The sequence below is a fragment of the Mangifera indica genome, chromosome 9 (assembly GCF_011075055.1).
Source record: "Mangifera indica cultivar Alphonso chromosome 9, CATAS_Mindica_2.1, whole genome shotgun sequence".
Lineage (NCBI taxonomy): Eukaryota > Viridiplantae > Streptophyta > Magnoliopsida > Sapindales > Anacardiaceae > Mangifera > Mangifera indica.
Window position 1 is genome coordinate 12,606,130 of NC_058145.1, and position 24,984 is coordinate 12,631,113.

At 34.7% G+C, this 24,984-nt stretch overlaps 4 protein-coding genes across 6 annotated transcripts; 3 read left to right on the forward strand and 1 right to left on the reverse strand.

Moving 5' to 3' along the window:
• Nucleotides 1–719: 719 nt before the first annotated feature.
• LOC123225744 (histone acetyltransferase HAC1-like) lies at nucleotides 720–12,069 on the forward strand. Of its 3 annotated transcripts, none has more exons than XM_044649898.1 (18): nucleotides 720–1,030; nucleotides 1,231–1,564; nucleotides 3,371–3,485; nucleotides 3,827–4,073; nucleotides 4,146–4,625; nucleotides 4,762–5,343; nucleotides 5,454–6,598; nucleotides 7,022–7,318; nucleotides 7,415–7,693; nucleotides 8,070–8,198; nucleotides 8,303–8,503; nucleotides 8,588–8,730; nucleotides 8,821–9,133; nucleotides 9,304–9,443; nucleotides 10,300–10,378; nucleotides 10,464–10,856; nucleotides 11,070–11,287; nucleotides 11,377–12,069. In XM_044649898.1, the coding sequence occupies exons 2-18, from the start codon at nucleotides 1,356–1,358 to the stop codon at nucleotides 11,489–11,491; spliced, it is 5,085 nt and encodes a 1,694-aa protein (XP_044505833.1). In that variant the 5' UTR covers nucleotides 720–1,030; nucleotides 1,231–1,355; the 3' UTR covers nucleotides 11,492–12,069. The 3 variants fall into 3 exon arrangements, with proteins under 3 accessions (XP_044505833.1, XP_044505831.1, XP_044505832.1); XM_044649896.1 differs by having other exon boundaries at nucleotides 722–1,030; nucleotides 3,773–4,073; XM_044649897.1 differs by having other exon boundaries at nucleotides 722–1,030; nucleotides 3,773–4,073; nucleotides 4,762–5,316.
• Nucleotides 12,070–13,453: 1,384 nt separating this feature from the next.
• On the reverse strand, nucleotides 13,454–14,354 carry LOC123226188. Its single transcript, XM_044650704.1, has 2 exons — nucleotides 13,918–14,354; nucleotides 13,454–13,732 (listed from the first exon to the last, which is right to left on the reverse strand). The coding sequence occupies exons 1-2, from the start codon at nucleotides 14,152–14,154 to the stop codon at nucleotides 13,619–13,621; spliced, it is 351 nt and encodes a 116-aa protein (XP_044506639.1). The 5' UTR covers nucleotides 14,155–14,354; the 3' UTR covers nucleotides 13,454–13,618.
• A 1,346-nt stretch (nucleotides 14,355–15,700) lies between these two features.
• Nucleotides 15,701–19,458, forward strand: LOC123226189 (50S ribosomal protein L20). Its single transcript, XM_044650705.1, has 2 exons — nucleotides 15,701–16,007; nucleotides 19,070–19,458. The coding sequence occupies exons 1-2, from the start codon at nucleotides 15,819–15,821 to the stop codon at nucleotides 19,259–19,261; spliced, it is 381 nt and encodes a 126-aa protein (XP_044506640.1). The 5' UTR covers nucleotides 15,701–15,818; the 3' UTR covers nucleotides 19,262–19,458.
• An 877-nt stretch (nucleotides 19,459–20,335) lies between these two features.
• Nucleotides 20,336–24,571, forward strand: LOC123226190 (RHOMBOID-like protein 1). Its single transcript, XM_044650706.1, has 7 exons — nucleotides 20,336–20,396; nucleotides 20,587–20,911; nucleotides 21,806–21,969; nucleotides 22,672–22,835; nucleotides 22,926–23,185; nucleotides 23,601–23,727; nucleotides 24,297–24,571. The coding sequence occupies exons 1-7, from the start codon at nucleotides 20,393–20,395 to the stop codon at nucleotides 24,420–24,422; spliced, it is 1,170 nt and encodes a 389-aa protein (XP_044506641.1). The 5' UTR covers nucleotides 20,336–20,392; the 3' UTR covers nucleotides 24,423–24,571.
• Nucleotides 24,572–24,984: the final 413 nt, after the last annotated feature.

The following is a 24,984-nucleotide window of genomic DNA, read 5'->3' on the forward strand; positions in this document are numbered from 1 at the left end:
GTCTGTTTCTGCTTTTACATTTTAATTTAAACATATCAACAATCAAATCAAAAATCAACCTGTTTTAGAATAAGTTTATAAATATTTTAATTTATAAGTTATCAAACTTACAATTAATGTGATGATATTAAAGTATGTTGTTGAAGAAAATATTGTAAAGAAAAACACATGACAGAAAAAAGGTAATTATCAGAGAATAAGAGTACTATTAAAATAAATATTGAGTTTGTTTTAAAGAATAAATTTATTAAAAGTTTATCTAAAAAAATTTTGGTGTAAATTTTTAAATCCATTTTAATTAATATCCCTTTTTTCCTATTAATTTATGCAATTTTTTATATTCAAGATTTTAGCCTTAAAAATTATGCTAAAAATGTTGTCGGTGGCAAAGTTTTTTCTGAATATATAAAAATTAAAATTTAGTTGAAAGGAAGGATATGAAAAAGGAAAAAAAAAAAAAAAACTGCATATGATTATGATGTACAAAATTTAGGGGGAGATGGGTGTTTTCGTAATTTCAAATATTGAATTATCTTAATTTCGTTTGTAATATATACACAAATAAAATATGTAGAGAAATTATTATATAAAGGAAAAATACTGAGTTTCATTGAGGAGACAGAATAAATAAATAAATAAATAATTAAAGCAGAAAAATATTTATAAAAAGTTATAATACTTTCATTTATTTATTTTTAGCGAGAAATAAATAATTAATCCTTGAATCCTTTAATATTAATTCAACTCGTGCTTTTGACTGAAGATTTCCTTTTCATTTCTGTGTCGATCGATTTCCCGAATCGTATTTGCTGTAACTATAATCACCTTCTCCTTGCTTGGTCGCCTCCGTTACGTAAATTCACCCGTGTGAGATTCTTACTGGCACGTGCGATCCAAGCGGTGACTTAATCTCTTTATCTATATTTTACTTTTCCAAACCAAGTGGTCGATCATCGTTTTTCGTTGGCGTTGCGATCGTACGGCCGTCGATTGCTTCTGTTCATGATTAATTGTACTATTCTCAATTCAGGTTTGTTGTATTCTATTCTTTAATTGATTGACCTAAAAAGCTAGGGTTTAACTTAATCGATTTTTAATTACCCCCAATTAGCCACATCCTAATTTTCTTACCCTAATTGAACTAACATCAATTGCTTCCTCAATTAATGCAATTCTTATCGTATCTTTCAAATTGAGGTTCATTAATCGTTTGTGTGCTTGAACGTATAGGTATTTGGGCGTCTTAGATTTTGTGAATACTGAGAGAGAATGAGTGAAGGGTGGGATGATCCTTTATTCGAGAAAAGTGTTATAGTTGAGTTATTTGGTAGTATTATTTTCGATTAGAAGAAGCAATGAATGTACAGGCGCATATATCGGCAGGGCAAGTTCCTAATCAAGGGGGACTGCCACAGCAAAACGGGAATGCATTGCCACCTAATCAAATGCAAAATTTAGTAGATGGTGGTGGTAGTGTAGTTGTTGCTGGGGTTTCTCAGCAGCATAATATACTGAATGTGGATTCTGAGCTGCTCAGAGCTCGGGGTTGTATGCGCGACAAGATGTAAGTCAAGCTTTTGCCTGCTCTGTTATTGTTATGCGTTTAGCTTCATCTACGGACTATATGAGTAATTGGATTCTTATATATATCTTTTATTTTTTCTATTTTGCTTTTTTAATTTTTGCATAAGAAATATATCACAGCATTTGTTAGTGGTGAGAAAAAATATGAAGGCAGTTAACCACCAATACGCTATAAAAAAAGGAAGTAAAATAAAACGTGAAAAAAGAAACAAAATAGCATAAACCTAATTTCTATGAATGCTGTTTTAATTCTTACGGTGTGTATGCTATTTATTTTCCCTATCTCCTCCCTCATCTTCCTCCCTGATTGTGAATAAGGCAATTGCTGGTGAAGTTGGGTGCTTTAAGGTTGTTTTCTGATTACAAATATCTCATATGACGTTATAGCTTTTACGTATGATGAAGGAAAATAATTTTCATTTGAATGAATTTAGAAGCAACATTCTGTAAAAATCCATAATTTTTCATGCAATATTGTTAACCGAAGAAAATATATATTATTTTTCTTGAATTAATAGTGAAAATATCCTCATTCCTATGCTGTGGACATTTGTGTTTTCAGTAGTAACATATTATATCAAGGATATTTAGTAGCTTAAAGATTTCTGATGTGTAGATTGATGCATGAATGTGGATGAATGCTAAAATCATTGCATGAATCTGTGAAACATGTTTAGTTTCCCCTATATATTCAAACCTGATGATTTCTAAACTGCAGTGGTTTTTTGTGGTATGTAACCTTTTTAACTCTCCTTTTGAGTCTCAGGTTTATGCATATAGAAGCACCTATTTTTATGTGGTATTTTTTTTTTTTTTGGTTTTTAGAATAAGAACCCATTGGACTAGGACTAGGAGTGAATGTTGTAAGTAACAAATAAGGTCAAGTTTCTTATAGGATATCATAGTCACTTGGTGATAATTTAGAACCAATTTGAGTGAGCATGATCTTCGCTTTCTTTCTCTTTTACTGTAGCTTTCACATGGTTATTTACTTAGAACCCATCAGTATATTAATATTTGTTTTTTTTTTTTAAATAATCTTTATTGAGTAATTACTAGTCTGTAACAATTTGATGATATTATGCGGGGCCAATATTCTGAACATATTTTAATCATTTTTATATTCTGTATTTGAATTATCTATACATATTCAAGTGGGGGAGATGAAATATTTTATTTCTTTGTGAACCAATGCCGTGCAAGATTTTGCTTTTCTGTTGTTTTCTTGGTTGTGGTTCACTAATAAGATGTATTACCCTCACCGTCGTGTTCTTTAATTTTTTTCTGGGCATCTGGCTCTCAATTGTATTTCTTCGCTTTTCTCAAATAAATGAAGAAAGAAAAAAATTAATAAGCTGGCAGGGTTTACCGCTTGTGTACTGGAAAAATCGATCAAGAAACTAATGATCCCCATGATTACTTTCTACTTTTTACTCTTTTGTCACCAACTAAAATCCACTCTTTTTGTTTCTGCTCTATTTTGATTATGATAAACCAAGAAACTAATTGTTTTGTGCAAACGAATGTTAACTAATCCTGTGCTCCATTGAAAAATTGTTTGAAGGAGAAAATAATGCTACTCTGATAAGTTTTTAATTTCAAGTGATATGTTACCTCATTTATGCATTATATTATTTAGGAATTATGGGGTACTATCATATAATTGTCACATTATTATATCGTCTTGGTCTGAAAGTAGTATCCATTTGAGATCCAAATATTTGGGAAAAAGTTGTATTACTAAATTTTTGTTACAGTAACTTAACAGAATCCTCACTCTATGCAGCTTTTCTATTCTAATGCAACGCCAGACACAACAAATTGACGAAACAACAAGAATGAAGTGCAAAGATATTTCAAAACGCTTAGAGGAGGGTCTATTTAAAGCTGCTTTTACAAAGGTTTTTCTTTTTTCTCTTTACTTTTTGTTGAGGAAAATATTTGTCTCAGCTATTAATTCATGAAAACTTTGAAGTTTTTCCTAGGATAGAAATCATTTATATTGAAATCCTGTCAAACTGAAGCAGCAAGGTACATCATATCGATGATTGTTGTCAAGAACTTATTATTCTGTATTAAACAATTTAGTTTTATATCTTGTTTTACATGTGCAATTCATATTTAAGAATTATTTTTTATGCGATAATTAAATCTTATGTCTTGTTGTACATTTACAACTTCTATTTAGGAGGATTATATGAATTTAGACACATTAGAGCCTCGTTTGAGTATTCTGATTCAGGGAAGAGGTGGCCATAGCCATAATCAACGCCATCAGCAGCTTGTAAATTCTTCATCTTCCATTGGTACAATGATACCAACACCTGGGATGTCACATAGTGTGAATTCATCAATGATTGTTGCATCCTCTGTTGATACTTCAGTGATTGCCTCCACTGGAAGTAATACCATCGCACCCTCAAATGTCAACACGGGAAGTCTTATGTCAGCTGGTGGCTTACAGAATGGTTCCTTCAATAGATCTGATGGTATATATTATTCTTGTAATTTCTTAAAGTGTCCTGATTACTTTTCCTTTTATGCTGACATTATTTTTGCAGGGACGCTCTCTAATGGATATCAACAATCACCTGCCAATTTTTCCATTGGTTCCCAAAGGATCACAAGTCAAATGATTCCTACACCTGGATTTAACAGTAATAATAACAACAGCAGTAGTAGTAGCAGTAATCTGCCTTATATGAATGTGGAGTCTTCTAATAATGGTGGTGGGCCTTCAACTGTTGAATCTACAACGGTACCACAGCTACCCCAGGAGCAGCAGCATGTTGGTGGTCAAAACAGCCGCATATTGCACAACATTGGCAGTCACATGGGTAGTGGTATAAGGTCTGGCTTGCCGCATAAATCTTATGGGTACACTAATGGAGCTCTAAATTGTGGGTTAGGGATGATTGGGACCAATTTACCCCTTGTGAATGAACCTGGCACTTCTGAGGGCTATTTAACTACCATCCCATATGCTAATTCACCCAAACCTTTACAACAACACTTCTATCATCAGCGTTCACTAATGCAGGGTAATCCATCTCTCTGCGTCTGCATGTTTCCTTATCTTTTTTGTTGAATCATGTCTATTGCATCATACATATCTTTAAAAGCTGAGTTTACTCTTTGCATAAGATGGCATTTTACAATCAACAATTTATTCATTAGGTGATGGATATGGCTTGGGCAATGCTGATAACTTTGGGACTGGGAACTTCTATGGAGGTTCCTCAGTTGGAACAATTACGAGTAATCAGAATTTTAATTCCTTGAGCATGCAGTCGCCCATCTCCAAAACGAGCTCTGCATTGATCTGTAATCAGTCGAATTTGCATAGTGCACCACAGGCTGCAAACACAAAGCCTCAATTGATTGATCAATCAGAGAAGATGAATTTCTCTTCCCCCTTAACCTCTAGAGACAATCTTCTGCAGTCTCATCAACAGCAGCAATTTCAGCAACAACCACATCAATTTCAACACCAGCAACAACCCATTCAACAACAGTGTCACCAGAAGCAGCATGGTCAGCAGCAACAGCATTTGTTAAACAATGATGCATATGGTCTTTCTCAGGTGATGCCTGATATAGGCAGTGAAGTAAAGCATGAACCTGGATTGGAGCAGCAGAATGAAGTTATGCATTCACAAGTTTCTGAACAATTCCAGATGCCTGTGTCACAAAACCAATTTCAGCTGAATCCTTCTGGAGACCATTCTATGGGTGCTCAACATTTATCTGTTTCTTCTGGTCTGCATGATATCTGCTTGTTAATGTCTCAAATTTCTCAACCTATGCTGCAAAAATTTCATCCATGTCAGTCACAGAATCTCATAATGGTTTTGACTTATTTTCTGTAGGATCTCAATCACAGGTAGCTCTTCAGGGTCCATGGCATCCTCAATCATTGGAAAGGACTCAAATGACTGGGAACATCTCCAATGATCAGCAAATACAGGAGGATTTCCACCAGAGGATAGCTGGGCAAGGTGAAGCTCAGCGCAATAATTTGTCTTCGGATGGATCTGTTATTGGTCAACCTGCCAATCCTAGAAGCACAACAGAGCCCCCAAATTCTAGAGGTACTAGCTGCAGATCCAGCAGTGGAATCCGTGACCAACAGTTTAGAAAACAACAAAAATGGCTTTTGTTCTTGCACCACGCTCGTCGATGTGCGGCTCCTGAAGGAAAGTGTCCGGCTGTTCATTGCATTACTGTTCAAAGATTGTGGAAACATATGGAGAATTGCAATTCACCTCAATGTCCATACCCTTACTGCTATGATTCTAGAAGTCTGATAAGTCATCTCAGGCAGTGCAGAAACCCTTGTTGCCCTGTTTGTGTTCCTGTGAAGAAGTATCTGCATCAACATAAAGAACGTGCTTGCCATAACTCTGACTCTCGGTTGCCGAGTTCAGTTGGTGGATCGTGTAAATCCTATGATACTGGAGACACTTCAGGTGGAGTGATTCCTAAAACTCCACCTGTTGTTGAAAGTTCACAAGATATACAGCCTTCTCTAAAACGAATGAAATTAGAACAATCCTCTCAATCTCTTGTTCCTGAGAGCAATGCTGCATTGGCTTCTGCAATTTCAGAACCTCATGTCTCCCAAGATTTTCAGCACCAAGATTACCAACAGGGAAAGATTGGTATGCCTATTAAGTCAGAGTTTATGGAAGTAAAAACTGAAGCTTCTGTAAGTTCTGGACAAGGAAGTCCTCATAACAGTGACATGAAGGATAATGTGGGTGACATTGGCAACCAAAGGCCTGATGTTGAGCCTAGCATATATGGGGATCCTACTGCTTCAGCCAAGCAAGAAAATGTTAAACCTGAGAATGAAAGTGATGTGTCTAAGCAAGAAAATGTGGCACAGGCTGCTGAAAATGCAGCTGGAACCAAGTCTGGAAAGCCAAAAATAAAGGGGGTGTCACTGACCGAATTGTTTACTCCAGAACAAGTTAGACGGCACATAACAGGCCTAAGGCAGTGGGTTGGCCAGGTATGTCAGTCAATCTTCTTAGGGAAAGTATTTAAAATAAGCGAGTTTTATATCATGTAACTCTTCCCTTTGCTTTTTAGCTGGAAAAAATGTGGTTGAATTAAATCATTGAGATGCTATGGCTTGTATATAGGATCAGTTTAAGATAGAGGAGTTCACATCATTTTTTTTCCTTTTGGGATAGGGGAGAAAAATACATTAATTAACTCTACATGTTCAGGTGCTGTCCTTTCATCTTTGCTATATTTTTTTTAATATTATTGAATCTTAATGCTAGTATTGGAGGTCCTAGTTCTCATTCTGGTAGGGGCATGTGCATGCATATTTTAACAGGCCAATACTGTAGTGTAAATGTTCCAATCTTCTCTAGATAAGCAATTTGCTTTTTAAGTCTCTCTTACATCAGTTTGTTCCCTGTTTCAGAGTAAAGCAAAAGCAGAAAGGAATCAAGCAATGGAGCATTCAATGAGTGAGAACTCTTGTCAGCTGTGTGCAGTTGAGAAGCTCACTTTTGAACCACCACCTATATACTGCACACCATGTGGTGCTCGTATTAAACGAAATGCAATGTATTATACCATGGGAGCTGGTGATACACGCCACTATTTCTGTATTCCATGTTATAATGAGGCTCGTGGAGACACAATCCTTGTTGATGGAACTAATGTTCCAAAGACAAGGCTAGAGAAGAAGAAAAATGATGAGGAGACAGAAGAATGGGTAAGTTTTATCTTTGTCATTTTGTGTTTGTTCTTTATGTTTTCATGGTCTTGAACATTCATTGTAATGTATTCCACCTTTAATCATCACATGCAGTGGGTTCAGTGTGACAAGTGTGAAGCTTGGCAACATCAAATTTGTGCTCTATTTAACGGTCGAAGGAATGATGGTGGACAAGCTGAATATACTTGTCCTAATTGCTACATAGCAGAGGTTGAAAGAGGAGAGCGCAAGCCTTTGCCACAGAGTGCTGTTCTCGGGGCCAAAGATTTGCCAAGAACAATTCTTAGTGACCACATAGAGCAGCGATTGTTTAAGAGACTAAAGGCAGAGAGACAAGAAAGGGCTAGGATTCAAGGAAAATCATATGATGAGGTAATTGTTTTTGCTGTCATGTCTGTTGTTGTTCTTGGAAAATCATATTAGGTTTCATGTGATACTAGTCAGCATTCTCCTTTGTATTCTGATTTAAGTGATGTCATGATAATCAAGTCCCTTTCCTAATTAGCAGGAGGTTGATTTAGGTGATCCCATTTGGTATTTATGGGATATTATCTTATACCTGTCAATTGGAATCAGTTGTCAATGGTTCCTTACTGTGTTACTGGTCCTGGAACCTATTTTCTAGGTGTCTATATGCAGGTGTATCCCTGCAAATGTTTGTGGTATTAGGTTAATTGTTTTCTTTAATTGTTTAGACTCTGATTATTAATATATGCTCAACAATCTCTTCTTTAATTATTATTTCAAGGTTCCTGGGGCTGAAGCACTTGTAATTCGAGTTGTTTCATCTGTTGACAAAAAGTTGGAAGTGAAGCAGCGGTTTCTTGAAATTTTTCAGGAAGAGAATTACCCAACAGAATTCCCATACAAGTCCAAGGTATTGAGGATATACTCTTGATTAATTCTCTTACTTTGACAAGGCAATGTGGTGTCTGCGTTGTGTCTTAGCTCTTGATGCCAATTTATGATCATTTCTTTCAGGTAATTCTGCTGTTTCAGAAGATTGAAGGCGTAGAAGTATGCCTTTTTGGTATGTATGTTCAAGAATTTGGATCAGAGTGCGAATTTCCAAATCAGCGTCGTGTATATCTATCATATTTGGACTCTGTGAAGTATTTTCGGCCTGAGATTAAAGCCGTTACTGGAGAAGCCCTTCGTACATTTGTCTATCATGAAATCCTGGTAAGTTTAAAATGTCATTTATCTCTTTTCTAATCGCAATTGATTGGATTTATGATATTTAATTGGAATAAATTATGTTTCCAGATTGGCTACCTTGAATATTGCAAATTGCGTGGCTTTACAAGCTGTTATATATGGGCCTGCCCTCCACTAAAGGGTGAAGATTATATATTATATTGTCATCCGGAAATTCAGAAAACTCCAAAATCTGATAAGCTTCGAGAATGGTGAGCAGTAATATTCTGGAAAGAAACTTAGTGACTCGACTTCTCATGAGTTATTACATGACTCTTTGCAAATTTTCATGCATTATTTAGGTATTTGTCGATGTTAAGAAAAGCTTCCCGGGAAAGCATCGTGGTTGATCTCACTAATTTGTATGACCACTTCTTTGTATCAACTGGTGAATGTAGAGCTAAGGTAACTGCAGCTAGACTGCCATATTTTGATGGTGACTACTGGCCTGGTGCTGCAGAAGATCTAATCTATCAGATTCGTCAAGAAGAAGATGGTAAAAAACTGAATAAAAAAGGAATAACCAAAAAACCTATCACAAAAAGGGCTCTTAAAGCATCTGGTCAAGCTGACCTCTCTGGTAACGCGTCAAAGGATCTGCTACTAATGCATAAAGTAATGTTTAACCTCCAAATTTTCAATGATTTTAAATTCTCTTTGAAAGATAGATAATTGAGTATTCTGGTTAATTTTCTTTTTACTTGCTACATATTGAAGTTGATATTTTTATTGGGTTCATCTAATATTTTAATCTTGTGTTTATGTGTTTAACTCTTTTTTACCAGCTTGGTGAGACCATTTGCCCAATGAAGGAAGATTTTATCATGGTTCATTTACAGCATGCGTGCACTCATTGTTGTATGCTAATGGTATCTGGGAACCGTCATGTATGCAGACAGTGCAAAAATTTTCAGCTCTGTGATAAGTAAGTATCTTCTATAATTGCACACATTAATGTTGTGATAAGTTTTAACTAAATATGATATGAATTTTTTTCATTGGGGTATTTTAACATGTTTCACCAACTATAAGCAAGATGTTAAATGGCAGTCTCATGAATCCATGTGGAACTTTTAGAATAATTGGCACGTTTAGCTAAAGGAAAACTACGACCTCAATAATTATACCAGCTACCTGCATCAAAACTTACAGTAAAGCAAATTCTTTCGGTTTAAAAAAAAAAATCATCATAGTATGAGCTCTAAGTGGTATGAATGACCGAGGCAATTTCGGAGTGGAGTCTATGTTGTTGTAGCCATCTAAACCATGTGCTGACTTTTGAGGAAGAATTAGGGAATATCTGTGGGGTGATTTTGGAGATTTGGTTGTCTACATTTTTTCTCGAGCAACTACTATTTTAGAGGTAATAAGGCATTAATTTTTAGAGTACACGGTTTTTGATGGAGATCTATATGCGGGAAAGGATTGCAATGAATTAGATCTATGGCCAGTGAAAATCAGAAGCCATTATGTGGGACTTTCTGGTTTATTGTCCCAGAGCTAACATGCTGGTAAAGCCTGACAATCATCACACCTTATATTACTGTGAAAGCTTGTGCAAGAAATACTTTTGGTAACTGTTATGCAGGGTGCAGAGTTTCCCTGTCAGGAATGGGAACTTGCGATGTTTTTCTTCTCCCTTCGCTTTTTTTTCGGTGTTTTTCATTGTCTTGGGTTGCCTCTGCTGAACATAGCCAAATTTTTGGGAACTGTTGTTTATTAGTAGAATATAGTCTACTTATTCCTTGGAATTTTTATATTTATGTTGTTTTGCTTAACAGATGCTTTGAAGCTGAAAAAAAACGTGAAGAAAGAGAGAGACACCCCATCAATTTGAGGGAAGTACACCCTCTTGAGGATGTAAGTACTCAAATATGTGGATTCTCAATTTGAGTTTCTATTATAACGGCAATTTAACTAAAAATTGAATCTTGAAATCCTTTAGGTTCCTGTTACTGATGTACCGGTTGATACAAAAGATAAAGATGAGATTCTGGAGAGTGAATTCTTTGATACCAGACAGGCATTTTTGAGTCTTTGTCAAGGAAATCATTATCAGTATGATACCTTGAGGCGGGCTAAACACTCATCAATGATGGTCCTTTATCATCTGCATAATCCAACTGCACCTGCATTTGTAACAACATGCAATATGTGCCATCTTGATATAGAAACTGGTCAAGGTTGGCGCTGTGAAGTTTGTCCTGACTATGATGTATGCAACGCTTGTTATCAGAAGGATGGGGGTATTGATCATCCTCATAAATTGACAAATCATCCATCAACTGCTGATCGTGATGCCCAGAATAAAGAAGCTAGACAAATACGGGTCTTGCAGGTGCTGTATTGTGGTTGTTTATCTATGGTCACTTCACTTGTTGCATTTTATTTTTTTTAACACAAATATTCAAGCTCCGTACAAATAAGCCAAACATATCATTGAAAAGAAGTGGTGAATGATTTCCCAGGCATGAACATTCAGTTTAGAAACTTGGTTTTTTTTTTTTCTCTCCTACTTTGATTCTAACTTTATTGTCATTTTACATTGCAGCTTAGAAAAATGCTTGATCTTTTAGTACATGCATCACAATGTCGTTCTCCGCATTGCCAGTACCCTAATTGTCGCAAGGTGAAGGGGCTTTTCCGACATGGTATACAATGTAGAGTTCGTGCATCTGGAGGTTGTCTTCTTTGCAAAAAAATGTGGTATCTACTTCAACTCCATGCTCGAGCATGCAAAGAATCTGAATGCCACGTACCACGTTGCAGGTTTATACACAGCCTTTTATCTTAATTGTGAGGAAATGTAGAAAATATTTTAGTAAATTTTTAACACAGTTGTTTTTTAATTTATCCAGAGATCTTAAAGAACATCTGAGGAGGCTACAACAGCAGTCTGATTCTCGGCGTAGGGCTGCTGTGATGGAGATGATGAGGCAAAGAGCTGCAGAGGTTGCTGGCACTGCTGGGTAACCAAATATTTACATGTAAATATTGTGATTTTAGTGAGAAAGAAGCAAATAGTGAGGGGAGGTGGAGAGTTGTTTGGTTGAGCCACATGACAGAAAGTGTGGTAGAAACAGACGGTGAGAAGGGCATACACGTGTAAAACATATAGCAGAATGGGGTTTACAATATGATCGTTAGTTGGGGAACAACCCTGCAATCCATACTCCATGGCCAGACCTGCCCTTTTGGTTGACACCAACCCGCTAACTAAAGTCATTAAGAGTTCTACTGCTACTACTGCTGATTTATGTTGGCCGGTGGCCAGAATTGGTGATTCTTTAATTCTATGGTATTGTAATGTCCCAAGTCCAATGCCATTATTGGATGGCTAGTGTACTATAATTGTTATAATCCCTTCTGCTTTAAGTTTTTTCTTACAGAAGAAAAGTGGGAGGGTGCTCAGTTTAAAATCCCTTTTCCTTCGTCTTAGTTTTCCCTTTTTTCTTTTCACTTGTCTTTTCTTTGTAGACAACGAGGCATCCCCTCTTTTTGGTAGAATGTCTTTCTGTTAAAAATATATGCCAGTTTACGATTGCAGCAAATTCATTTTATGTACACCCTCATGTTATGTTTATATGGAGCCCTTTAATTGTTATACGATTCTTGATTCGTGATTGCTACATTATCTTTATTTCTTGTTGGAAATAATTTTTTTTTTTTTTATAACCAAGAATCTCATTTGTATTTGTTGGATAAATAAATTTGGTACATAATGATCGGACTTATAATTATTACATTAGGTAAGTTAATATTTTACAAGTATAATAAAAGTTTAAATTTAGATTTTTACTTAAAAAGTTTTAATAGTATATTAGTTTTGTTAATTTTTGGATTGAAATAATGTATATTATTCTTTATCATTTTGATTGTAGGCATAAAAATGAGCACTTGGACATTATGGAGACATGTGATGCACCAATGAATAAGTGGGCTCTAGTTTTCTTGGTGTTCCAAACCATCAGTTGTATTCTACATACACATCTTTTAACAGATTAATGGATATACTCATGATGTATTATATTATACAATTAAGATGATTTTGACGTAGAAATGTTTGTAGCAAGTACAGAAAAATCTCTTGGTATTGGATATACTGGGAATCTAGATGAATTTAATTCTGAACCGACACAGACTTATTGAATTGCATGTATTGTTTCAACGAACCATGAGATTTGACTCGTGGATGACAAGAAAGACATTGGATAACGTAGTCATTAGGAAGTCTACTAGGTAAATTTTGGCTAAAAGGTAAGGGAAAATGTGACAGTGCCAGAGGCAGAGGGACCTTGGAGTTGAATTTGGTTGAAAATGAAGGTACAATAAAACTCAACTGATTCTTCTGAAATTAGTTTGACAACCCACCTTGATGCTAATTCATGCCCGTTCTTTTTAACAGAATCTTGCATGTGTCGGTGTCAAACAACACTTGAAAGCACCTTGCAACTACAATCACAGGATTGTTCGCAGCTGCTTTTGTGATAGCCTCAGGTGCAGGTAGGCTCTCTAGCATACCCCAGGAATTGCCCGGCCGGTGCGCTGTGGCAAAGGATTGCGCCAAGCTGAGGATCCAACGATCCAAATCTAGGAAAGCCGAGTCCTGCACTATCAAATGTGTCATCACTTGCATCTGGGGAGGTGAAGGATCTCCTGGTGAAGGCCCTTTTAATGTCAGAGGGTATTTTCATTTGCAACTATTTTCTTGGTTTACCACTTCCTACACAACAAATGCAGTACCTGGAATTCGTGAATCAATTATTGTCCTCTTATTGTCATCAAATATGAACCAGATTCTAGATTTCCTTATTTGTTATGGTGCAGTTTAGTGGATTGTTCAGATATATGCAATTTGAAAAGTAGATTTTGTAACTTGTAAAACAGCTGTACTGATATACGTATATATGAATGTATACACTTTGAGTCTCTCTATTCAAGAAAGTTGTATTTATTATATGAATTGTAACCCAGATTATAAACAAGTTACGCCATCTGGAAAACTGCTTAATCAGGCATATAAAAATGAGACACTGAAAGTCACCTCTTCCAACCACATATATGAAAAAGGTGAATAAGGTTCTTGTATAAATAATAATTCTAAAGCCGTGATAGCTGTAGAGCCTTGCTGCTACTTTGCTCATTGACCTCTCCTCTCTCATCTCCTTCACTTTCTCCCTTTTCATTAGCCTCCTCCTCTGCTTCCTCTACCATCTGCTCATATCAACAATTGCTTTAATAAAAATCATGAACTCATTTTTATCCATTTCCTACAAGCATCAAGGCAGTTAAAAGCTTGTAACATGAATGAATAAATGATAATTCTGGCATGATGGTGCTTGTAACATGAATGAATAAATTATTGAAGTCAGCTGCTTTGATATCAAGAAAGAGAGAACCTTTCTAGTGATGTTTGGGGAGAGGGAAGAGAATGGGTGAACAAGATGAGTCTTGATGCGAAGCAAGGCATCCTTGGCGAGGCCATGAACCGCAACACTCACCACGCTCTCCAAGAATTGGCGGGCATTTTCCAAAGCATCAGCCGGAACAGCAGCAGCTTTAAGCTTATCCAACAATCTTTCCTTCATCGCTATCAGATTCCTCCTAAGAGTATCAGCTGCCATAACCATCACCATTTTCCGCTCGTCTAGCTTTGTTGAGCTCCTGCTTGTGTTGATTTTAAATGCATAGTGAGGAGAGTATAGCTCTCCTTGTCCACTCCCAATTGGGCAATATCATTTATGGTGCTAGAAGTAGTGGTATTCATTTCATCTTTAACACCCATTCTCCTAAAATATTCTATCCATTTTTGGTTGAAAAGGGCTGTGTCGTGCGGGATAACCAGCTGATGAACACCACTTAATTGTACCAAGGATTTGTCTGTATCTATAGAAGAGAAATTGTAATACTTTTTTTATTAAAAAAATAGTTATTTGCATAAAGTGCCAATATTTTGGCCAAAAAATTTCATAATTTATTAAAAAATAATATTTTTATTATAAATAAAATAAAACTATATATACCTATTTTAAGTACATAAATAGATACATATTTACTATGTGTTATTATATGATTGAATGAATTAAGGTTAAATTAATATTTAATAATGTAATGACACATATAATTACGACTGGATTCGAACCGAGTTTGTTCGAGTTCGAGCTCAAGCTCGAACTCGATTCGAACAACCCCAAAATGTGCTCAGCTTAAGTAAGCTCGAACTAGAGTTTAAAAGTTTAATATTTTCGAGCTTGACCTTTGAAGTGGTTAGCTCGCGAAGTTACAAATTTTGATACAAAATAACATCGTTTTAACCAATATGCATTAAAATAATACCGTTTTAATAATAAGCTAAACTAATAGTTCAATTCAAGTTCAAGTTTGAGCTCATATGTAGTGAGATCAATAAACCTAAATTTAAGCTCAAGTTCGGTTCTACACATATCAAGCAGAAATTGAACTCAAACGAACTCAAATTTGGTTTGGTTTTAACTCTACATATAAGTATGTATTTATATGTATATATAAAATAAATACATATAATATTTCTAATTAAAATATCTTCTCATATAAGTTATAATGAGGGTTTTTAAAACTAGAAAAAACTGTTATTATAATATATAAATAATTTGAAAAAAGAAAAAGAATAATATTTTTACATATGGTATTTTAACGTTTTAAATATAATAATTCAACTTTTTTCTAAATTTAAAAACCCATAACTTAAATTAGACAATTTAAATTTGACAAGAATCTTATCATAATTACAACTTTCACACCATTGTTACCATTGTAGCCATCTCAACATCTTACAGCCTTAACACTTTTTGAATTAAAACCAAACAAATTAACCATCAATCATTGAAACAAATCTCACTATAAGGATAAATCTTAACATAAAAAATGTTGGCTCCCATGAATACAACGGAAACATCGAAATTATAAGTAAAGTTGGTTGGTTGGTTGGTTGGTTGGTTAGGGTAGTGAAGGTGTTAAGGTAAATTTGATATTTTCGAGGAGAAATGTTTTACGGCCAAATCATTGATGGGAAAATTTAATCATTTATTTAATATTAGGGTCCATATGTTGGAAAACAAAATTATTCACGGGTAATAGAAATTATTATTAAATTTTGTGGTTAAAGGGAAATTTGAGTAAAAAACAAGGGCGGAAGTGGGAGAGAAAATATATCGAAGCTAGGGTTCAAGCCTCAAACTCAAGGTCTCAGCAGAACAGAATACGGAGGCAGAAGCAACTAAAAGAAAAGCAAGAAAAGAGAGAAGTAAGAAACAGAGACAAAATGATGAATAAGAAGGCAATATTGAAACTAGCAAAAGGGTTCAGGGGAAGAGCCAAAAACTGCATAAGAATCGCCAGAGAAAGAGTTGAGAAGGCCTTGCAATATTCATATAGAGACAGACGCAACAAGAAGCGAGACATGCGCTCCCTCTGGATTCAACGTATAAATGCTGGCACTCGTCAACACGGAGTCAGTCTTCTATTTCTTTGCTTTTCTATTTGCGTTATTCTTCTTATTGAAATTTTATTTGTGCCATTCGACACTACCCGTCATCACACACTTTAAGAACCACTAAATGTATTTATATGATTTACTAACTTATCTGTTTAGCTCATAACGATTCCCGGCTTCATTTTCTTTAACTACTTCCTTGCACACTAACCCCATCTAGATTATTGTCAACTTGATAATCTTTGTTTAAACATGCATTACTATTTCTATCTGATTAGTAATTTTCAGTATTAAGACTGTGTTTCTTTTTTCATTTAAAATGTCTATTCGATTGAGGTATTCAGTTCAGTCCACTTCAGTCATTTTAATTCTTCTAATTCCCAAAAGTTGGAATTCAATTTCAAAAGGAACTTGAATGAGTGGGAAATTCAAGAACATTTAATGCCTATGAGGGTACTTAAACTTGGAGATATGACAATTGATGAAATTAATAAAGATTTAGAGGCCCCTGGCGGTTTTCCTTTTAAATCTTATCTGAACTGATGTTGGTGATTTCAAACGTTGATGATTTGGAAGTCTAAAGTTTCTTTTTTTTTTTCAAAATCCAAATTTTTGCGTGGGTTTAGCTGAAGGTAAAATCAATGCTCGAAGTAATCCAAAGAAAGTATTCTTTGATGAATCTTTCTCCCTCTTTGTCTGTGATGTGTTGAAGAAGTTTTGAGACTTCTAATCACCTTTTCTTTCATGTTTTAATGGCTTCAAGTTTGTTATGGTAGCGTGTTCAGTCATCCAGTGAGCCATTTCTTACGAGAATTTAGTAGCCTCTAGAAAAGGCACGAAGCCAAAACCCCTTGGAGATGTTTTGTTTCAGTTCTTCTTTTGGTTGATTTGTCTAAAGAGAACAGTTGGATTTATGGCATGAAAAAGAAGAAAACAGTAATGATTTATATGGAAAAAATTTACCTTTTTCCTTTACTTTGGGCTTTGATGCCAAATTTCTAGATAGTTCCTTTTCCTTTAGTCATCTCAATTTGAAAGAGTTTCAGGCTAATTTTGTATTGTTTGTGGTCCATTTTGTTCTTTGTGGATTACTATCCACCAATGTATCTCTTTACTAAATTTATTGTTTCTTTTAAAAAACTACTAATTCTTATTCTACCTACTCAATATAATTATGATCAATACTCATTACATCTCATGTTTTGTTGATGCTGTTTGGTTGAAATGAGATTGATGAGGCAAAACTGATGGCTTGTTGTCTTTCTTCTTATTAGTGGTGGTGGTGGTAGTTGGGGAGTGGCCAGGTTTTGATGAAAGAACATGGAGTAGTGTATGTAGTGTAATTTGCTTTGTTTGGTAAAATAACTAATTCAAATTTAGATAAAAGCTACAATATTGCCCTTTTATGCTCATACAAAAATTTCTTGAATTCAGCATTAATAAAAAAAATACCAGAACACGTTACTGTCTGTTTCGTTTGTATATTTAATATAATTGTTGCTTTAAGAAGAGGGGATACTTAAAATCTCTTAGAAAAGATGTTTTGTTTGGGAGATTAAAAGCTAATTGATGCAATATCAAAATCTAGTTTAAAAACTAAAAATAATTGAAAGTTTCTTTTCTTGCTTTTGTGATGCTGTATTGAATTACATATAAAATATGTCTTGGTTTTATCCTAGTTTTAGAAAATTGTCTCCAGATCGTGAATCAAACTCTCTTAATGACTTTCAGACCAAAAAGAAACTCTGTCTTAGTCTTGTTTGGAACAAGTGCTATCGGCCTGCTTGACAGGTCAAAGTTTAACCTTAAAAGTAAACATAAGGTAAAAATGTCAAAGATATGATCCTAAGTGATTAATTCACTGGGGTGTTTTTTTTTTCCTTTCAGTTGAGTTTAGCATCTGTAGCTGATTTTGCTGCAAAATTTTATTAACTTTTAACAAAGGTTGCTGTGCTGTCTTTTCTGTGATTTCTATAATTTGTTGTGGTGTTAAATCTCTGTGTTAGGCCCCTTTTTCCTCAAGTGTTCTTAAAGCTGTCTCAATCTTTAAACATAATCTGGAAGTTAAGTAATGGACAAGTGAGGTCAGTGAATTTGGAAGATTTAAACTTTTTCATCTTTCATACATTTGTGGAAATCACCTTACAGAAATATTTACAATTCCTGATGCGCTGTTGTCTTAAAATTTGACTGGTGTGAAGCCACTTAACTTGTTAACTTATAGTAGACATTTAATAGTTTAGCATATTGCAAGTATGTGATGAAATTAGTGTTTTGCTGGCAGGAGTGGATGACAGTTTTACACTCAAATATTGAATTCTTGATTATAAGAGGTGCAAAAGTCTAGTAGAGTTGTTAGTTTTGACTTGTGGAACACCTTAAGTTATATTCAGTCATCTCTTCACTTGAAGAAAAAGATAAAAGTATTCTCCCTGGTTTGATTTCCATTCAGTAAAATCACTCAAGACATAGATTAAATATTTTTGCAGAAAATAAAAGAAAAAAATTAAGAGGCAATGTATTAAAACCTTGAATATTGGAAATTTGGGAACATACTGACAAAGTTTTACAATCATTAGTTGTCACTCCAACAGAACCTTAAAGGACCTTTAAGAACACTAAACCTTGATTGGATTGTTCTGCATATTGAAGTTTAGTTTTAACATTTTTTATGTTCTAGGTCAACAAGTATCAAGTCCATAAGTTGCTTCGGCTGAGCAATGCATGGGCTGTGTGCTATGTTTGATAATCCAAAGTAAAGGTGGAGGTATCTAACTGTTGTTTTGTTTTGGAAAAATTATAAATCTGGAGAGGTTATAGTGCCTATTGTGTTAAATGTACTTTATACATCAACAATATTTACTTGTTGTAACAGAGTGAAGGCTGAATGGGCAGAGCCTTGGAGAAAATACAGTCAAATCGTGGTAGCACAAATACTGTGTGGTTACTATAGGAGTTTAGCATTCCCGCATCTCATTACCTTTATCCATTCTGATGTAGGCAAACACATGTAGGCTTTTTTTTTGCGATGGTACTGGAGGGCTACTAACTTTAATTAATTTCTCATTTTTGTTAACCAGGTTAACTATGGTAACTTTATGCATGGGTTACTGAAGGAGAACATCCAACTGAACAGGAAAGTTCTGTCAGAAATAGCAATGCATGAACCTTATAGTTTCAAGGCCCTTGTAGACGTCTCTCGGGAGGCTTTTCCTGGCAACAAAAACATTGTGCTTCCTCCCAGAAAGGCGAACATTCCAATAAACGTGTAAAACTATTCATTTGGATTACTCATACTTAGATTACCTTTTACTGCATGTCTAAATCAAAACGATAAGGGACTTCACATCATTGCAAATGGAAGTTTACCTGATGTGAGTGAATATCTGGTACATGTTATTGATGAATTTCGTTAGGTTTCTGGATGTTGGATTTAATGGAATCTCCTTGCCAAAGGTTTGATGGTTGATACTTAATTGTCAGTCTATTTTCATATCTTTTGCTCTGGTTAAGATGTGAAAGTAGCACCAATTGAACAGGTTCAACTGGTTGAATCGAGTGTGTAAGGTGCCTGCACTGCTATTAACTATCATTAACTTATGTTAATTTATGCTCTAATTTGAAACATTGATAATTTCTCTCCAAACAGTTGAAACTGAAGGCTCATATTTAAAAAAAGAATTCAGTCAGGCTGGAAATTCCAGACAACAGATTATGATACTGGAGGAAGTTTGTGTGGATGTCTTTCCATTATAAATTCCTTCTTCCTTTTCTTACGTATCCTTAACAATATCTAACATGTATAACTATAATAAGTTGGATAAGCTACACTTATTATTTAAACAAGCATTATTTATACCAGCAAACTATTTATACACATTATTAATATACATTTTCTATTTTTGATAACTGGGAAATTTTGTCAAACTTTGTTGTAAAGACAAACTTTAGAGCACAATGATTAAATCATAATCACTATATTAGATATGTTCGGGTTTCATTTTATATACTCTCGTTATTTGATCATAAATTGATTAGTCCAAGTTTTTTTAACATGAGTGAATGAGTTATTCGAACTTTGGGTTTTCACAAAAAACTTTTTTCTTTAACCACTGAAACTAATTCCAAAGATTTTTTATATATAATTTGTATATATAGATTTTTTTTTAGATATGATTATTTTAATTAATATTCATCAAAAATAAATTATGGACAACGAGCATTAATAATACAATTTTTTTTTTTTTTTTGCTTTTTTAATTGTTTTTTGAAAGAATTTAGTTTGGCATTTGGCTGTGAATGTAGGGTGGTGTTCTCCTTATTTAAAATTAATTAAATTAATCCACTCAATTTTTAGACGCAAAATTCCCGCGACAACAAAAATAATTGGAACCACTTCTTCAATGGGTAACAATGAATTAATTTAATTTTCATGGAAACTTTTAGGATGTATAAGACTTAGGAGGGAAGAAAGAAACGCATTGATTGAGCACACTGTTAGTTAATTTCATTATTTGTTTCGGAATTACAAGAAGAAGATTCAATTCCGTTTTTCAGATTTTTTAAAATATCCACGGTTGTTGAATTCGAGGTGCAGCGCACGGAGGAGGAGGAGCTTCGGCAAAATCGACGTCGGGGACGATGGACGCATCACCAATGGCGGTGAGAAGAGAATCAGCGTCACCAGTATCAGGAACATTGCCGTCGCAGGCGAATGATTGGGGCGAACTCGGGTCATTTAAGCGGCGTTTTACGTGGGCGGTACCTTTGTTCGCTGTAGCTAACAGTGTTATGTTTATAATTACAATGTATGTTAATGACTGTCCGAAGAATACTGGGACTTCTTGTTTGGGGAGATTTTTGGGGAGATTTTCGTTTCAGCCTTTGAAACAGAACCCGCTGCTTGGACCTTCTCCTCAAACGTGAGTTTGGGTTTTTTTAGATAATTTTTTATTTGTTTTTAATGTTTTTGAGATAGTGTGTTAATGTTTTTATATGTTGATTTTCTGGCTGTGAGTGATGTAAAGACTTTTGGTTATCGTCATTTCATGCGTTGGATGAGTTAATGATGTAGAGGAAGTCTGATATAGATTATTTGAAGAAATTATCAGGCGTAAAGCCATTAGTTTCATGTTTATCAAAGATTGTGGAGTTCTTTAACAGCTTCGGTTCTGAACTCAAGTTTGTTAAGTGAGTAGCTCGAAGGGATTAGATGGAGTTTAAAAACATAGTGAAACTTTTGGAAACTGACTTGTTTTATATGTGTGGCATAGAGTTATGTCTAGCAGTTAATCTAGAAGTTTAGCAAATTTTTTATTTGTGCAAAAATGAGGCGAGGAAATATGTGATCAGTCTCAGTATGGATCACACTAGAAGAATGGGGTAACAGTTATTTCATCCCTTGTCTTGTATGGATATTTTTTTGTACAGAAAATGGATATAGTTACAGCTTCCTTCTGTTAGGAATCCATCATTTCTGTCATAGTAGGTGCATTGCTTTTTCAATTCTGGTGGAATTTACTTTCTGTGTGATCTTGGGCTTAATTTTCCTCTCATGTTATAAATTTTTGACGAAATATGGGAAAAAGGTGAAACTGTCAAGGTAGAATGTACTAAGATAATTTGCCTCAGGGCTATCTCTGAGGTGCTGAATGTGTACCTTCAACATATGATGTTTAAATTTGTTTCACTGGAGCTATTGAAAATTTTGAATTAAATATATAAAGTTCGAATATGCATGTGAAGAACATAGTACATATTTATGAAAACTGATGTTTTGTACTTAAAATTATTCCCATATGTTCCTATTTCTTCAGATTAGAGAAGATGGGTGCTATGGTAATAGGTAAGGTGACAAAACAACACCAAACATGGCGCCTTTTAACTTATGCGTGGTTGCACGGTGGGGTTTTTCATCTACTTACAAATATGTTGAGTCTTCTATTCATTGGAGTTCGGCTTGAACAAGAATTTGGGTTTGGTATGCATCTAGATTCTCATCTTCATTGTTATCAAAATTGTCTTGTTTTTACATAATCTCTAGACTGAATGGTTGACAAAGCCACCCGTTGGGCCCAACTTTAATTTGGGTTTTCAGTTACTAAGGAGTATTACTTATAAATCGTTAATAATAATTTATTATGTTGTTTGAAACAGGAAACTTTATATCTTCCCATATGTCTAATGCCTTTGATCATGGATATTTAAGTGTATTCAAACATTGTAAACTTAAACCACGTGCTAGTAATTGTTTATTTGTGTTGATTGATATTTATAGTTCTATTTAATCACATGGCTGCCTCACCTCTTTTTTCTGATGCCATATCTTTTTAAATAAATTAATTTGGAAAAAATCAATAAAATAAGACCTCTGCAGTAATAATTTTGTATTGCGGTCATATGCCTGATTTAATTTCTTTGATTATGATTTGATAGGCTTGCAACTTCACTAGGTAAGGGCTATCAAAAACAAAGTGCAGAAAAGAAGAGATCCCTGCTGAATTATTATTTGGTCTTTTTTAAATTTGGATAATTGTTCTTTCATGTGATGAAATTGTTTGAAAGAAGAGGTTGCTATACATTAAAGAAAGATGTAAAAGTTTTTCAAACTTGCATGTGGAACTCCTTCAGTCAATTAATTTTTGGGTTTGAAGTTCTAAACCGATAGAATTTTGCTTTACAGTTCGAATTGGGTTGCTTTATGTCATATCTGGCTTCGGTGGCGGTATAATGTCAGCTCTTTTTCTAGAACAAGGTATCTCCGTCGGCGCCTCTGGTGCACTTTTTGGGTTATTGGGAGCCATGCTTTCTGAGCTTATTGCTAATTGGACCATATATGCAAATAGGGTACATAAACTTTCCCTAAACTCTAACAGAAATTTCTACTAAATATTTCATATCTTCATATTAGCTTACAGTTAAAAAGATTGTGTGCAGTTTGCAGCGATGCTGACTCTCATTTTCGTTATCTTAGTAAATTTGGCCATGGGAATCCTTCCACATGTGGACAACTTTGCTCATATTGGAGGTTTTCTTTCTGGTTTGCTCCTTGGCTTTGTGTTACTGATCCGCCCCCAGTTTGGATGGGTTAGCCAAAAAAGTGTTCCTCCAGGATACATTATAACTTCATTCAAGTCTAAACATAAGACATATCAATATGTACTGTGGCTTCTCTCTCTGATTCTATTGATTTTCGTGTAAGACCTAAAATTCTTTTCTGCAATTTCTGAATTTTTATAATTTGTTTTATTCCTTGTAATGAACTGTAAAAGTACCTTTAAAGTGCATAAATAGGCTAACTATTAGGAAGCTACTTTTGCGTATTAGTAAACTGTTATTGGACCTCTTCTACTCTTACCTATCCCAGCCTATAATTTATAGATAACCGGTATTTCAGTTTTATTAGCCTTTTTGTTTCACCCTGTTTTTTGGTGAAGGACCTCTCGTTGTTGATGGCACAAAATGGTTAACAGAAGGCATTGTTAATTTATCAATCATTAAATGCAATGAGCGAGTAGGGAAGTCATTGTCATTATTAGTTTCATACTCATGGGTGTTTGGTATTATTGCCTTTTGGGAATTCTCTTAACAGCAGTGCTGTAATTTTGACAGATTTACTCTTGGTCTGGTTCTGCTATGGCATGGAGTTAACTTGAATGATTATTGTTCCTGGTGTCATTTTATGAGTTGTGTCCCTACCTCGTTATGGAAATGCAAAGCACTAGAAGTTTCTTGTCAGGTAAATGAGGCAAACACTCTCTTTTTTTTCAGACATACGGGCAAGCACTTTTTGCTCTTCTTGTTTTCATTTTGTTTGTTAACTTCCTAGTCACTATGCGGCATTTATTCTAGACTAAGCTGAGAAAAATTAGTAGGCAATTGCTTGTGATGGTGTTGCTGTGAATGTGGAATTTTTAGATGATGAAATCTCACTTAAGTATGGAAATCATTAATGGAACATAAGAATAAAGCTAATACTCCATAAATTCTCAAGGACTAAGTTACCAGAAATAAATTTTGGGTTTGAATGACAGTAATATATTCTGTTTGTCTTTCTTTACTATTAAAAAGCATTGAAAGTGACACATGTAAGCCAATCTAAAAGTTTTAACCTACTGTATCGTGTAATTCGGTTTTTTAAGTATGCTGAAGTCCTGAGTCAAGGGGAGGGTTTTGCATGTAATGCAGCCTAAACTGACGAAAAAACCGTGATTTTAGAGAAAGATGAGTTCTGACATGCTTTTATTATCAGTACTCTGTAATGATAATGGATGTAGTCTTTCTATTTATGGACTTCCATTGGTGCAGTTGACCCATATTGGAAACCAAGTGAATTTGACATGCGGTGACTCTGGAAAAAGCAGCATTTATCCATTGTCCGAGGCTGATACTCGGGGAAAGCTTGATGCTCTGTGTTCTGAGTTTTGCAGTTGACACATAGGATGAAGGAGAAGACCAGAGGTTCCTTGAGCCGATTCTCTAAACAATGTAAGTCATTTTTATCTGTAGAGAACATGTTATCCTGTGTCTCTGTTGCACATTCTTCTGGCTATCAGTTTTTCAATCGTTCAATTGTTGACATAGATCGTGCTGTTCCTCTGGTGTCAGCTATCCCCTAAAAATTTCGATACAGTCCATAAATAAAATTTAAAAGTATAAAACTAACTAACCAATATACGTCTGTGATATATTAAATTTCCTTTTGAGAAAGAGTTTCTGATAAAGGAATAAAATTATGTACACATTCTTTAGTTTTTAAGTTTGAATGTGTCACCTTTAACTGCAAAGTACTCCCCAAGAGTAATTTGAGTAACAAAATAAAAGATCTCATATATAAGTGAATATGAGTTTAGGTCTGTTTTGACAATATATCATAATCAAACTCTTAATTTACCTAATTTAGTGGTTATGAGATCGATCATTAGATTCGAAATTTGTTAAATATGATTGATTAACTTAATATAATGATCCAATTTAAATGGGGTTTCTCGTATGC

What these genes read in the sequence shown, in the direction of transcription:
- LOC123225744 (XM_044649896.1), top strand. Translation starts at nt 1,356, where the DNA reads ATGAATGTACAGGCGCATATATCGGCAGGGCAAGTTCCTAATCAAGGG. An exon ending in TTCCTTCAATAGATCTGATG is followed by an intron (nt 4,074 to 4,145) that starts GTATATATTATT and finishes TTATTTTTGCAG; the next exon opens with GGACGCTCTCTAATGGATAT. An exon ending in ATGAGGAGACAGAAGAATGG is followed by an intron (nt 7,319 to 7,414) that starts GTAAGTTTTATC and finishes CATCACATGCAG; the next exon opens with TGGGTTCAGTGTGACAAGTG.
- LOC123226188 (XM_044650704.1), bottom strand. Translation starts at nt 14,154, where the DNA reads ATGGTGATGGTTATGGCAGCTGATACTCTTAGGAGGAATCTGATAGCG. An exon ending in CCCCAAACATCACTAGAAAG is followed by an intron (nt 13,733 to 13,917) that starts GTTCTCTCTTTC and finishes TGATATGAGCAG; the next exon opens with ATGGTAGAGGAAGCAGAGGA.
- LOC123226189 (XM_044650705.1), top strand. Translation starts at nt 15,819, where the DNA reads ATGATGAATAAGAAGGCAATATTGAAACTAGCAAAAGGGTTCAGGGGA. An exon ending in CTGGCACTCGTCAACACGGA is followed by an intron (nt 16,008 to 19,069) that starts GTCAGTCTTCTA and finishes TTTGTTAACCAG; the next exon opens with GTTAACTATGGTAACTTTAT.
- LOC123226190 (XM_044650706.1), top strand. An exon ending in CTTGGACCTTCTCCTCAAAC is followed by an intron (nt 20,912 to 21,805) that starts GTGAGTTTGGGT and finishes CTATTTCTTCAG; the next exon opens with ATTAGAGAAGATGGGTGCTA. An exon ending in CACTAGAAGTTTCTTGTCAG is followed by an intron (nt 23,728 to 24,296) that starts GTAAATGAGGCA and finishes CCATTGGTGCAG; the next exon opens with TTGACCCATATTGGAAACCA.